This window comes from Mesoplodon mirus, assembly GCF_964341445.2.
Source record: "Mesoplodon mirus genome assembly, chromosome: 14".
In the NCBI taxonomy this organism is placed as follows: domain Eukaryota; kingdom Metazoa; phylum Chordata; class Mammalia; order Artiodactyla; family Ziphiidae; genus Mesoplodon; species Mesoplodon mirus.
The window spans coordinates 32977367-32989952 of NC_138990.1; the positions used below are offsets into that span (position 1 = coordinate 32977367).

At 54.1% G+C, this 12586-nt stretch overlaps 1 protein-coding gene across 5 annotated transcripts in view; it reads left to right on the plus strand.

The window, feature by feature from the left end:
• The window catches only part of LPIN1 (lipin 1), a 73030-nt gene that overhangs the window by 44576 nt on the left and 15868 nt on the right, over window positions 1–12586 (plus strand). For all 5 annotated transcript variants that reach the window (XM_082642481.1, XM_082642484.1, XM_082642480.1 and 2 more), the window contains 3 exons: window positions 5486–5612; window positions 7103–7251; window positions 7614–7700. In XM_082642481.1, coding sequence (XP_082498607.1) covers window positions 5486–5612; window positions 7103–7251; window positions 7614–7700 — 363 coding nt within the window. The remainder of the gene's footprint in view (window positions 1–5485; window positions 5613–7102; window positions 7252–7613; window positions 7701–12586) is intronic.

Consider the following 12586-nt stretch of genomic DNA (forward strand, 5'->3'; position numbering starts at 1 on the left):
TTGCAGACCTGCCTCTGTCCTTTACTCGATGACCTGGAGCAATTTACTCAAATTGTTGTTCCTACGAGTCAGATGGAAGTGCCTGCTCCTTAGACACCGAATTTCCAAAGTAAATGTGAGGCGTACATGAGATAATGGGACGAGCACCCCTCGTGCTCTTGGCATGTGCTAGCCCTCAGTTTACGGAATGTGGTAGCAGTGGTGCTAGATAATGGGGAGGAGGGTGAACAGCGGTGTTAACAGTGGCACGAAAACAAGTGGCCCTTCTCAAGGAACTTGCCTTTCTCTACAGTTTAGACACTTACCAGGGCTTACATTGACACCTTTCTAAGTATTGGTGAAGATTCATCTTAACTTGGTACAGGAGGCCTTAGATTTTGATAATACGGATCCATATGAGTCGTGTTTTGTCTTCAGGGTAACCTGCTTGTACGGGATTTGAGGGTAACTACCGTGAGGGCCATGCCATCACCCACTAATTCGACGCTGTTATTGCATATTGACGCTGAGTGATCCGAGCTAGTGTAACACCTTTTACATATGACCTCACCCTTCTGGTATTCCTGTGCTTGAGAAACCCAGGGTTGTGTTTCTTATTTAGCAGGCAGAAAATGCTAACGTGTTCCCTGAGGGCAAGATGCGTATCTCTATCCTATTTTTTTAAAAAATTAATTAATTAACTTATTTATGGCTGTGTTGGCTCTTTATTGCTGCGCGCAGGCTATCTCTAGTTGTGGCAAGCGGGGGCCACTCTTCATTGCAGTGCGCGAGCCTCTCACTATCGCGGCCTCTCTTGTTGTGGAGCACAGGCTCCAGACGCGCAGGCTCAGTAGCTGTGGCTCACAGGCCCAGTTGCTCTGTGGCACGTGGGATCGTCCCAGACCAGGGCTCGAACCCGTGTCCCCTGCATTGGCTGGCGGACTCTCAACCACTGCGCCACCAGGGGAGCCCCCTCTATCCTTTTTATAGCTTAGAGGCCAAGCCAGTGGCTGACCCAGAGCAGGCATGTCTTAAATGTGCTATTACTGAACTGATGAGATTTTCCCAGTGTATTGTTGTTTCATAGGGGAGGCGGGCTTAGATTTCAAGTCCTTGGATTCCTGGCCATAGCTCTGTATGTTAAGCTATTTTATTTCTAGACCTCACTGTTGGAAATAGAAACTCATGTAGGTGTCACGTAGGAAACAGTCTGATTTCTTTCTTGTCCTCTGTGGAGCAGAGTGTGCAGGACCTGATAAAGCTCTGCATGGCAGGGCCGGCTCTCGGCTGGGATGTTGTCACAGGACACCCCTTCTGTTCCCCCTGGTGGTGCCCTGGCACTGCTCCTTCCCACCTCACCCCCTGCCGGTCTGCCCTGGACAAGGGAGCAGGGTTGAAGAGCTTGTGTGTTTCTTTTCCAGTCTTCACCCTCCATCTCTGGCTCATTCTCTGGGGAGGGGCTTTCCAGCACGGTTATCTGCATACATTCCCAACCTGGAATTTTGAGTGTACCTTGAGTGAGCTTGGAGGGGAGAAGGCAGGTGGAGCTCGGGCTAAGAATGTGCAGTCCTGAGGGGGTGTAGGAGGCCGCTAGGATAGAAGGCAGTGGGTTTTCGGTAAGTAGGTGTTTGAAGCAGCAGGATGTACACGGCAGAATTTGGAGTCAGGCAGATCCGGCTTGGAGTCCTGGCTGAGGGAAGGGACTCGCGTGCTGTCCGTTCCCAGAGCAGCCAGGGAGGGAGACGCAAGCAAAGATGCCACCCTTCTGTCCCCGAGCAGTTTAAACCAGCAGTTTGGCTGCATTGGAAATACCCTGCTCTCCTGGGGCTCTCTTTTTTTTTTCAGTACGTGGGCCTCTCACTGTTGCGGCCTCTCCCGTTGCGGAGCACAGGCTCCGGACGCGCAGGCTCAGCGGCCATGGCTCACGGGCCCAGCCGCTCCGCGGCATGTGGGATCTTTCCAGACTGGGGCACGAACCCGTGTCGCCTGCATCGGCAGGCGGACTCTCAACCACTGCGCCACCAGGGAAGCCCTGGGGCTCTTTTTGAGACCCTCTGTGTCCTGCAGTAATTCCCAAGCAGAAGAGGCAGCATGAGCTGGGACTTTGTCACTCTCCTCTATGATCTTTGGCAAATTCATCAGCCCCTCGGTGTTTCCTCCTTCATCTGTGAGATGGGCACAAGACTGACACCCACACCGCAGGTGTTGGCTCACCGAACCCTCACGGCAGCCTCATGAGAAAGGAGGTGCAGAACGTAAAACCCAACAAGGCCACATGGGCTGTGCCTGCGGTCAGGAGGGTGGGTGGCTCTGTGGTGGCCTGGAAGACACAGGCTCATCTTAACCGTGCAGTCGCACGTGTTTAAAATTACACTCCACAATAGGGGCCAAACGCAGGATGTCCACCCAATCCGGCCTGCGCTATGCCAGTCTGAGACCTGGGGAAGGCTGGCCAGGGGCTCAGAGAGGTTTAAAAGGGACAGAACACGACGGTGGCTCGTACGGGCTTTGTGTTCTTCTCCTTTCCAGCCACGTGACCGCTCCCGGAGGCCGCCCGGCGGGCCGAGGGTGGAGGAGCCATCAGGGCGCTCCTGCGGCGCTTCCGGAGCTGGAACATCGGCTGACACCGTCCATCTGAAGCGTTTCGGACTTCCTAGTATCTGATACGATCCTATTCAGATGTTGACAGAAACGCTCTGCCCTCTTAGATAGAAGGAGTCTGACGATTGGCCACTCTGAGTTAGTCAGCCTACATTTTTTTACGAAACCTGAAACACGAAGAATTGACTCCTGCGAAAAGGATCCGAGGTTCTGAAAAGTCTTCGTGTAAAGTCTCCTGAGCAGTGTACATCTTTTCATTTTGACTGGCATCCTAGTCCCCTAATTAGATTCATGCGGTTGACTGAAAAAAAAGTGTCGGAGTGCTTTCCTAATTGACAGACTTGTGATTGACAGAACAGTCCCTGAAGTCTCATAATTGAGCAAACAGCCTGTCACCATGCAAGTCATTAAAATACCATCAAAAACTGAACACTGACAAGTGCGAACTTCAATGTTGTTCCCAGCTCCTTGGCTGAACACAGACACTCGAGTGAGATGAGCCCTTTTGTTTCGTTCTGTCGCTCCTTGCAGACGCCGCAAAGCCAGCGACACTAAGGACTGTTGCAGGGGTGGGGAAGGGGGTGGCCAGGTCCACAGATGACTGTGCCCTCGCCCTAAGCCGGCACCGCCAGCCGGGGTGTACAGCTCCCATCGCAGTTTCTGTATCTGTGTTTTCCTTTCTGCGCTCCCTCAAACGTGGCATGCTGCACCGATCTAGGGGTTTTGGTTTTTGTTTTAAAGTAGCAGATGGAGATGAGAGCTCTTCTGCTTTGCTTCCGCATCCCACCAGCAGAGGCTCACATCAATCTGTTGCCACTGAGAGCTTCAGTTCACATTTGGATCTCATTTCCCACCAAACTGTTTGCATGGAACATAAACATTTTCCAATTCAATGAGGGGCCTGTAGCTTCATCTCCTGGGTTCCCACCCAGGCACTGGTCAGGCCGCTTGGCTCCAGGACCACGTGTACCCGTCTGTCTGAAAACGATCCTCTAGGTTGTTGGTTGAAAAGGATCAGCGTTGTTTGTAGGGTCAGCAGGGGTCGGAAGGGGAATGGACTTCTGTGTCATTTTACAGATGAGCCACCGAGGCCCAGAGAGGAGTCCTGTGGTTGTGAGCCCTCTCCTGGGACGCCTGTTTCCCGGTCCACTTCTTTCTGTCTCGTACCTGCCGGCCTCCGGGATCTCTTGGTCGGTGGGATGCCGTTTGCTCCCTTGCACTTTAAGATGAGGAAATCTAGTCTGAAAGAAAATAGTCTGAGCAGGGTAACACAGCCTGAAGTTCCTGGGGTTCAAACCCAGGCTTCTCAGGTCTCCACTCTACCTAGAACCGGCCCCCAGCGTCACAGGTGTAGATTCATTCATCCAGTTGTAGCTTGACCCCGCCGTGGACCAACCGGGATTCTGGGCTACATGCTCTTTCTCCGTGGACATAGTCACCTGTCCCCACGGCTCGTTCACCAGGGCTGTGTCCCCGTGATGGCCAAGTCTGTGACTCCAGCCCAGATGGTTCTGTGTAGCTCCTGGACCCTTCGTCCGGCTGCTCTCGATGTCCTCTGCCTTCTTAGCATAGCACTTGTCCAGCTCTGTTGTGATTGTCCAGACAGAAAACCCCGGGGAGCGCAGGGGCCAGGCTGCTTGCTGTGGCCTCCATGCCTGGCATGGTGCCTAGAGGCATTGGTGGCATGAGCTCCAGTCCACCAGCCCACAGCCCACAGGCCGCCCCTCGTAGGGCCCCGGGAGCAGGGGCCTGGGGAGGGGCGGCTCATTCTGGACATGGAAGGAGCCAGTAGAAAGAACACAGAAGCGGGGTGCCGTGTAATGGCGTCTTCCCTCTTGTCTGCCCTAGTGCGGGGCAGTATTGGATTGTAGGAACTGCTTCTGAAACGAGCACATGGGGCAAGAAAGCAACAGGCTGCAGAGGAAATACCCAATCATTTCCTGGTAGAAGGGGAGGGAGGGTGAGGGCAGGAGGACAAGGTAGGAGGTCACTGAGATGCAAAGCTAAGATGGGGCCCCGTGTGCCTGTCTTGCATAAAGGGATGCGCTGAGCCAGAAGCTTTGCGGGGGGGAGGCGTGCATCTGGGGAGTCGTGGGGGGACCTGCTCTGGGGCTGCCTAGCTTTCTCCGTTTAGCCTAACAAACGTTTACGAAGCACTTTGTAGGGTGTTAACGGCATTTTCAAGGAAAATGGTCCCGGGAAGCAGGTCTAGTACTGCTGGGTTGGGGACTATGCCATAGCCGGATTTGAATCCAGGGAACAGCTAATTGCTGACATGCCTTATCTGAGCTATTTAAAGAAAATGAGCATGCTTCCCACCCGCACCTCCCAACCCCGACCATGTGGAGAAGTCCAGAAGCTCTCGGAGTGCTGGGTTCTGTGCAGGTGAATAAGGTACGGCTCTTGCTCCTGGGGCAGCCTGCTGAGGGGTCCAGGGGAGCATCGGGGGGCCCTTCTTGGCTCCCCTGGCACCTGTTCGTAAGGCCTAGAGTGTCCTCGTTACTTGGGATTGTGCGTTTGGAGCGGTGTGTACCGGGAACTGATCGGCTTGGACGTGCAGGAACTTTGGGCTCCTGTGCTTGGCCAGCAGCCTGGGACAGGGGAAGAGAGAGAATGTGAGCCTCCTCCAAGGCCAGGAGGGAGCTTAAACCCGCTGATCAGGACGGGGAGCCTCTTGGTTTAAAGTAGAGTGATGATGACAGGGACGTGAATGAGGAGAGGCAGTCCCGGATGAATAATGCAGGAGCCGCGTGGATGGGATTAGCGACGGCGTCTGGTCGGTGACCACCCGGAGACAGCACCGGGAGACACCCGATGGGCTCCGTCATCGATTCCGGCCTGATGCATTTTTAATGGCTACCCAGATGTACTTCCTAATTGGCAATTACATCACTGTGTGTTCCAGAATAAAGCATGAGTCATCCTCCAGTGATGAGGAGCACGCAGCTGCCAAGCTGTCCAGCACAGGCCACCTCCCCATGCTGTCCAGCGTTAGCTACAAGAAGACCCTGCGCCTCACGTCAGAGCAGCTGGTGAGTGTCCTGTCCTCCCCCTCCACCACGCTGTGGGCACTGGCCCAGCCATGGCCACCTGGACTCAGTGGGTTCAATGATCCGGGCGTCCCTCCCATGCTCTGGCTCCGGCTTCAGCTCTGGCACCTTCTCTATCCAACTGCCCGCTGCCCCCCGACCCCACGACCTCACATCCCCCTTTTGCTGCCTCCGGTTCGCGCCCCACATCAGCTTCTGTCCAGGCTGGCTCCAAAGCATCACTTCCCCTGTGTCGGCCCTGACGCTGCCCTGGAGGCTCCTGTCCGCAAGTGTTGGCGGAAGGCGGCCCAAAGGCGTGAATTTATCCTGAGCTGTGAATGACGGAGAACCCGAATCGCAGGGCTGTTTCCACTTTTCCAGAGATGTTTGTTAAGTCAGCTGCATCTCCTGAATTGGGGGGAAATGGAGCACTTGTGATGGGGTTCAGAGAGCTTCCGGTAGCAGGGGACCGTCCTGGTCACAGTGTCCTCTGCTCTGTGGCCGTACCACCAGTTGTTTTTTTTTTTTTTTTTTTTTTTTTTGCGGTACGCGGGCCTCTCACTGTTGTGGCCTCTCCCGTTGCGGAGCACAGGCTCCGGATGCACAGGCTCAGTGGCCATGGCTCACGGGCCCAGCCGCTCCGCGGTGTGTGGGATCCTCCCGGACCGGGGCACGAACCCATGTCCCCTGCATTGGCAGGCGGACTCTCAACCACTGCGCCACCAGGGAAGCCCCGTACCACCAGTTTTAATCCCTGGGCCCCGTTTCCCAGAAGCAGACAGCGAGCAGGTATCTGCTCTCTGCTGCGCTCCTAAGAGTTCGCGGGGCCCAGGCTTAGTTGTGACGGTGTCTGCTGGGAAAAAGAGCGGTCAGGCCTAACACCCTGCGCCGCTGGGGGCGACCTGGACTCCCGCCCCCAGCTGGCTTGCACTCGAGGGCCCCGGTCCCGAGATTCAGAACCGCTGAGAGGGGATTCTGCCTTCTGAATCCGGTGTGATTTCCTGGGGTCTAGCTTCTGGGCTTCTGGATATGAGATGTCCCTGATAACTGAGACGACTGCTTTCTTCCAGTTTGTGTCCGTGTATTAACTAGTGCTCATGGCTGGTTCGGGGAACATATTTTCACACTTGACTTAGATTCGTCTCCCCGGCCATGGCCCTTCGTACTCAGCCGTGGCCTAGTAAGTGCATCCCAGTCTGAAGTTGTGATTTCCTGCAGCGACCCTCAGAGCCTGTCACTTACAAACCCCAGGGGGCGTGGGTGAGGGTGAGCTGCGCTACGCTGGGGCCTGCGAGGGGGCCTGGGGTTCAGGTTGCCCAAGTCCTGGCAAGCCCAGTCCTCCTCGAGAGCGAGACAGGGAAAGAACTGTACGGTGGCCTAGGGTGGTGCTTTGAAAAAAATAAAATCCGGATCCGGTTTCTCGTGGAACAGAAACCGAATATCCCTCTCTCTGAGCCTCGCCCTCCAGTGGACACAGAGTGCGTATCTTTCAGAAAAGCCTGAAGTTGAAGAACGGACCCAATGACGTGGTCTTCAGCGTCACCACGCAGTACCAGGGCACGTGCCGCTGTGAAGGCACCATCTACTTGTGGAACTGGGACGATAAGGTTATCATCTCTGACATCGATGGAACCATCACTAGGTGGGTCCCGCCGACTCGGGGCCGTGGGACCCTGGGGCCTGGAGCCAGAGTGTCAGTTCCTCTTTCCGGGGCATCGTGCAGCTCATGCAGTTCAGTTTCTGGGGCGGTCGGTGCCGCCCGCGGAGCCATAGCTCCTTGATTTAAACAGCTGCAGTGGGGGATCGGGGGTCGCTTCCCTCTGGGGCGGCGGCTCCCTGACTTTGTTGCTCAGTTTCGGGGTTTCCGTCCAGAAAGCAAGTCATGCATCCCATTTGCATTTTTTAATGAGGCATTTATGGTGCGATGAGTCAGAATAACTTTTTTTTTTCCCCCTTTCGCGATGCCCTTTTAACTTTATTTTTCCTGTCTCTGTTTTTATTTAGATCAGATACTCTTGGCCACATTTTGCCCACCCTTGGGAAGGATTGGACCCACCAGGGCATCGCCAAGCTGTACCATAAAGTGAGCCAGTAAGTACACAGCCGAAGTACTTGCACACAGAACCTTTGCTGACGGGCTGACTTACAAAGAGGGGTGCCCCTTGGCCAGGGAGGGTCCTGAGCGCGTGGGGAATCCCGCCAACTCCAGATTTGAATTCAGTACCAGAAGGCAAGAAAGGAAGTGGCCTGGGAATTGCAAGTTGACAGAGGAGGAAGGCGGTGGCAGCCTCAGGGGAGGGGTTGAGGTTCAGTTCATACTGGGGAATGGCACAGATAGTCGGGTGAGGACATGGTAGTCTCTGATGTAGACCAAGGGAGTTACTTTAGGCTGAAAAGGTCCAGGTTCCAAGCACGTTTTGTGGGCCAGCCAGCGGTGCACATCTTGCCCATCTGGTCCAGGGAGCGCCCTGCTGAGGGGCCGTACCTGGGACGTCAGTGTGGGAGGGTAGATCTTGAGTTGTTCTCCTGTGTCGGGCACATCTGTCACTTAACTCTTACAGTAGTTCCGAGAAGCAAGTAATATCATTTCTAGGTTTAGAGGGTTAAAACAATTTGTCCAAACTCCCATAGCTGCTAAGAGGCAGAACTCTCTGAAACCCTGGGCAGCCTATAGCTCCAAGTCCAGTGCTTCTGCTCTGGTGCGTCTCCAGGGTTCAGGGCCCTTGGGGTCCCCATCCCTGCACCACCGCCAGCAGGTGCTTGGTCCCACTGTCTCCATCTCTCTGGGGACTAGGGTCTCCCACGTAAGTGAAGCCTCTCTGCCCCGCTGCTCTCTGTCCTTGAGTTAGTTACAGCCGGGAGGTGCCCTGGGCTCCCACGTAAGTGAAGCCTCTCTGCCCCGCTGCTCTCTGTCCTTGAGTTAGTTACAGCCGGGAGGTGCCCTGGGCTGATGGGACTCTGCCCCGGTGTGTGCACCTCCGGCCCACGGTGGCGGTGACGGTGGCGGTGACGGTGGCGGTGATGGTGATGGGGAACGGGCACTCAAAGCTTTCGCCAGTACTCTGAGCACAAGTGAGTGAAGTACACTCTCCTGCTCCTCGTCCATTCATTTATCCAGCATTTATTGAGTGCCTGGTGCTGTGATGATGACGGTGGGGACGGTGGGTCCCAGTTACTCCTTTGCTTAGCCGTCTACAATTAAGCTGAGAAATATTTTTGACAAAAATAAGTCTGTTTTCCATAAGTATTCTTGGCACCAAACCAAACTTCATAATCACTGTAGCTTATGCAAATGCTTTATCAAAGGCTGCTTGGATACACGAGGGCTTTCAAAATATTTTCTTTGGCCTCCTGGACCTCACGCTTCGGGTTGGTGGGGCATGAGGTGCCTGGGAGGGCCTTTTCTCCTGGTGGATTCAAAGCTTCTCACTTCTTAGATGCCCAGCTCATTGATTTGACTTTCCTTCTGTGGATGTCTTCCTTAAGAAATGTTAAAAGTAACACATGCTTCTTTGAAAAAAATAAATAAGAAAAACGAGAGAAATATAGAAGTACAAAAGTCACATCTTTCTCCTGCCTTACCAATAAGTCCTTATTATGTCCAACGAGCATACAGGTAAGCAGAGAAGGTACGACACTTACACAAGGGCCGCTGTGAGGTGGATTCTCAGGAGTAGAGTTGCCGGTGGAAGGCCGAGCACACCGAAAGGTTTGGTCGGTATTCCCGAGCTGCCCCCAGAGAGGTTCTCCAGGCCTCGCTCCTGTAGGCGGTGTGTTCAGGGCCTTCCCCGCCACCTCCGCATGGCTGACTCTTTGCCTCGAAGGATTAATCCACTGATGAGCTGCCTTGACTGGCCTGACACTGAAAACTGTCTCTATTTTTAGTCGAAAGAGACCCCTGTGGGTCAGGATACAGAGTAGTTCACAGCCTGATTCATTTTAGGTTTTGGAACATAAAGCTATTCCTGTTCTTACTGTAAGGTTTAAAAAAAAAAGGCACTGTGTTTTGCCTCTTTTTTTGGGGGGGGGGTTTGATTTGTGTCTCTCTTGGGTTTTCCTAGAAAAGGTATCTTCTTGAAAAATAAAGTTGCGTAGCTTACCAAAGAATGCCTGATCGTTCTTTTGGTTCTATTGATTGATTTAGAATGAGTCCCCTCTGTGGGTGAGGTACCTGAGAATCACAGAGTGCTTGTTGTGTTTTCATTTTGGTTGAGAGGAAGGAGCTTGACGCTTAACTTGTTCACTGAGTTTGAGGTGTGTCCTCTGTGACGCCCGGACGGTTAGACCAGTGATGTCCTGGCCGCCCCCCAGCTTGGCCGTCGCCTTCCGGGGCTCTGTACAGGAGCGAGGGCGGCCTCCTTAGCGTGGCTCTCAAACCCTGCGGTTTCGGGTCAGCTTCCGCTAGTTCCTGACCTGCCGCTGCTTCTCCACAGACCTTCTTGCTCGAATCCAGTCTGACTGTTCCCCACCCCGTATCCGTCGCTTTCCCATCTTCTCACCTTTGCTCACATGGTGGCTTCTGCTTGGCGTGCCTTTACCTCTGAGTTTTGCCTCCCCCAGTTTTTCAGCCTGCAATGCCCGGCTCAGACCCCGTGGTCCTCACCAAGCCTCTCCAGGCCAGAATCGGTGCCCTGGGCAGCTCTATGTCCTCCTCCTCTAGGCTTCCTGATACCCAAGGGCTCGGCCTGGCTTGGTGGCCTTGGTGCCATCCCAGAGTTCTAGCCCAGGCCGGACGTGGTGTCGGCTTTCGTAGCTGGTTAGAGCGAATGCCCATCCAGGCAGCGTCTCACATGCTACCTCCTCCAGGTCTTCGGCAGCCCCAGCTGGGAGGAGGTCAGGGACTGACTGAGAACTGGCAAAGGCTGGGTGGCCGTCTCTGTTGGTGTCATATTTGTGATTGCCCAGAGACATATTTAGAGAAATGTTGAGCATGACAGAGTACCAGGACGAAGGGGCCGTTTAATTGAGTTTTGGACTGATCACTCTTTCCCGATGCTGCTTTCCTTGCATTTGGGTAACCCTCAAAGTTTACGCACTGCCGTATTTTTCTGATGGAAAAGCCAGTCTTGCAGATGACCACTTGCCAGGAAACAACAGAAAATGAGGACAATTGTATTTATTTTTTGCCAAATGTAATTACTTGTTTGAATAAGTCAGCCCATGAGAAATTACCTGTCAGGTTGATTATCACCTTGTTCGTAGAGGGGATATAAAGCTCGCTTGGTTATTGATTTTAAAAAGCGGACTCAGTTATTGATGAAAAGGAGCTATAGCAGATACAGGTAGAAGAGATGGGAAACTCCTGCGTATTCAAATATACATGTTCAATAAGTAGAAGGAAAATAAAGCAGGACCGTTTCCTAAAATATCTAGATCATTGAGCCAATGGGGATTTGCGGGGGGCTAAGTATGGACAATAACTGCCCTAATTTCCTACCTTCCTTGATAAATATTTTTATATTCATGTAACCGGAAATCGGTGGCTCCATGACTTAGTGAGAGGAATGCTTCCTGTGTTTCCATAGATAAATTAGTTCATCTGTGGCCTGAGGAATGTATTGTCTGAAGCCGAGATGCTGAAGACGGGGACCGATCATTAGCAGACTCATTAGCATCTTTCTTCTTCTCCTGCCCATAGCGCTTCTTTCTTGCCCTCACCTCAGGTCTTCCTAGGTTATCGCGTCATCGCTGTCTGCCAGGAAGGGAGAGGGTGGTGTGGCGAATGGGAGCGGGTCGGGGACCTGGGCTCCAGGGGCCGTAGCCGTCGGCCGACCACAGACCTTCCGACCCGTCCCCGGCTCGTGGCTTTGGCTTCCTCATCCCTAAAGGGTGGAGTTGGATCCCACCATCCCTCCGATCGGTCCCTGCTAGGCTGGCAGCGCTGCGCCGCTGGGTCGTGTGGTTCAAGTCAGTCCTGAGCCTGCGTGCGCTGTTCCAAGCCGAGGCTCCGTGAGAGGCCTGAGGATGTGCTGAGCCTGACCACAAACCCGCTGTGCACCGGGCGCTGTTCTGGGTGCGCTGGGGGGTGCTGCCGGCCCCTCCCGTCGGGCACCCTGTGACCCCCAAGAAGGACACCTACAGCACGCCCCGTAATGAGGCACTGGGGCGGGGTGTAGTGAGAGAGGCAGATTTTACAGACGTCAGTGAAGGAGAAATGAATTCTGATTGGAAGGGCGAGGAATCAAAGAAGGCTTCAGTGAGAAGGTGGCACCTGAGCTGAGCCTCACTGGATGAACAGAGTTTTGAAAGAGAGGAAGAAGCTCCTCACAGGTGGAGGTAGCAGTGGGAGGTGGGGCTGAGAGATGGGCAGGTTCGTGGGGATGAGGAGCGCTCACAGAAAGGAGGCCGCGGTGCAGGGGGCTGGCGGTGCAGGGGGCTTGTGGTGCAGGGGGCCGGTGGTGCAGGGGGCCCGCGGTGCAGGGGGCCCGCGGTGCAGGGGGCCCGCGGTGCAGAGGGCCGGCGGCCTACGTGACCTGGAAGTTGGCTGGCACCAGACAGCAGGGCCCGTGGAGGCGGGGCTGAGAACGAGCCTGAGTTTGGCCGTGAGCTTTCCTTTCTTAAGATGGCAGGTGAGTACCCTTCCTCTAGGGCTGCAGACAGGGCTACCGAGTTCCCTTTCCTCTACATCACTGGCGTTCAGTGGGGATTTTGCCCCCCATGGTATATGTGGCAGTGTCTGGAGACATCTTTGATTGTCATGACTGGGGCGTGTCATCGGCAACTAGTAATTAAGAAACTCCTATACAGAAGCTTATCTTGGAAAATTAAGTAGAAGAGGTCGAAGGTTACCCAAAGGGAATCTATCCAATCTATTTCAGTACCTCTCCAGGCCTCTAAGAGGGATGTAGAGATTGGGACGAAAGGGGAACATCATTTGTGCCAAGCCTGGCCATGGCATGATGCCTTCTTTTTGTCTCTGGTGTTTCCCCAGAGCCCTGTTCTAGTTGCTGAGATGTCAGAGGGATAAGTGTGACCCA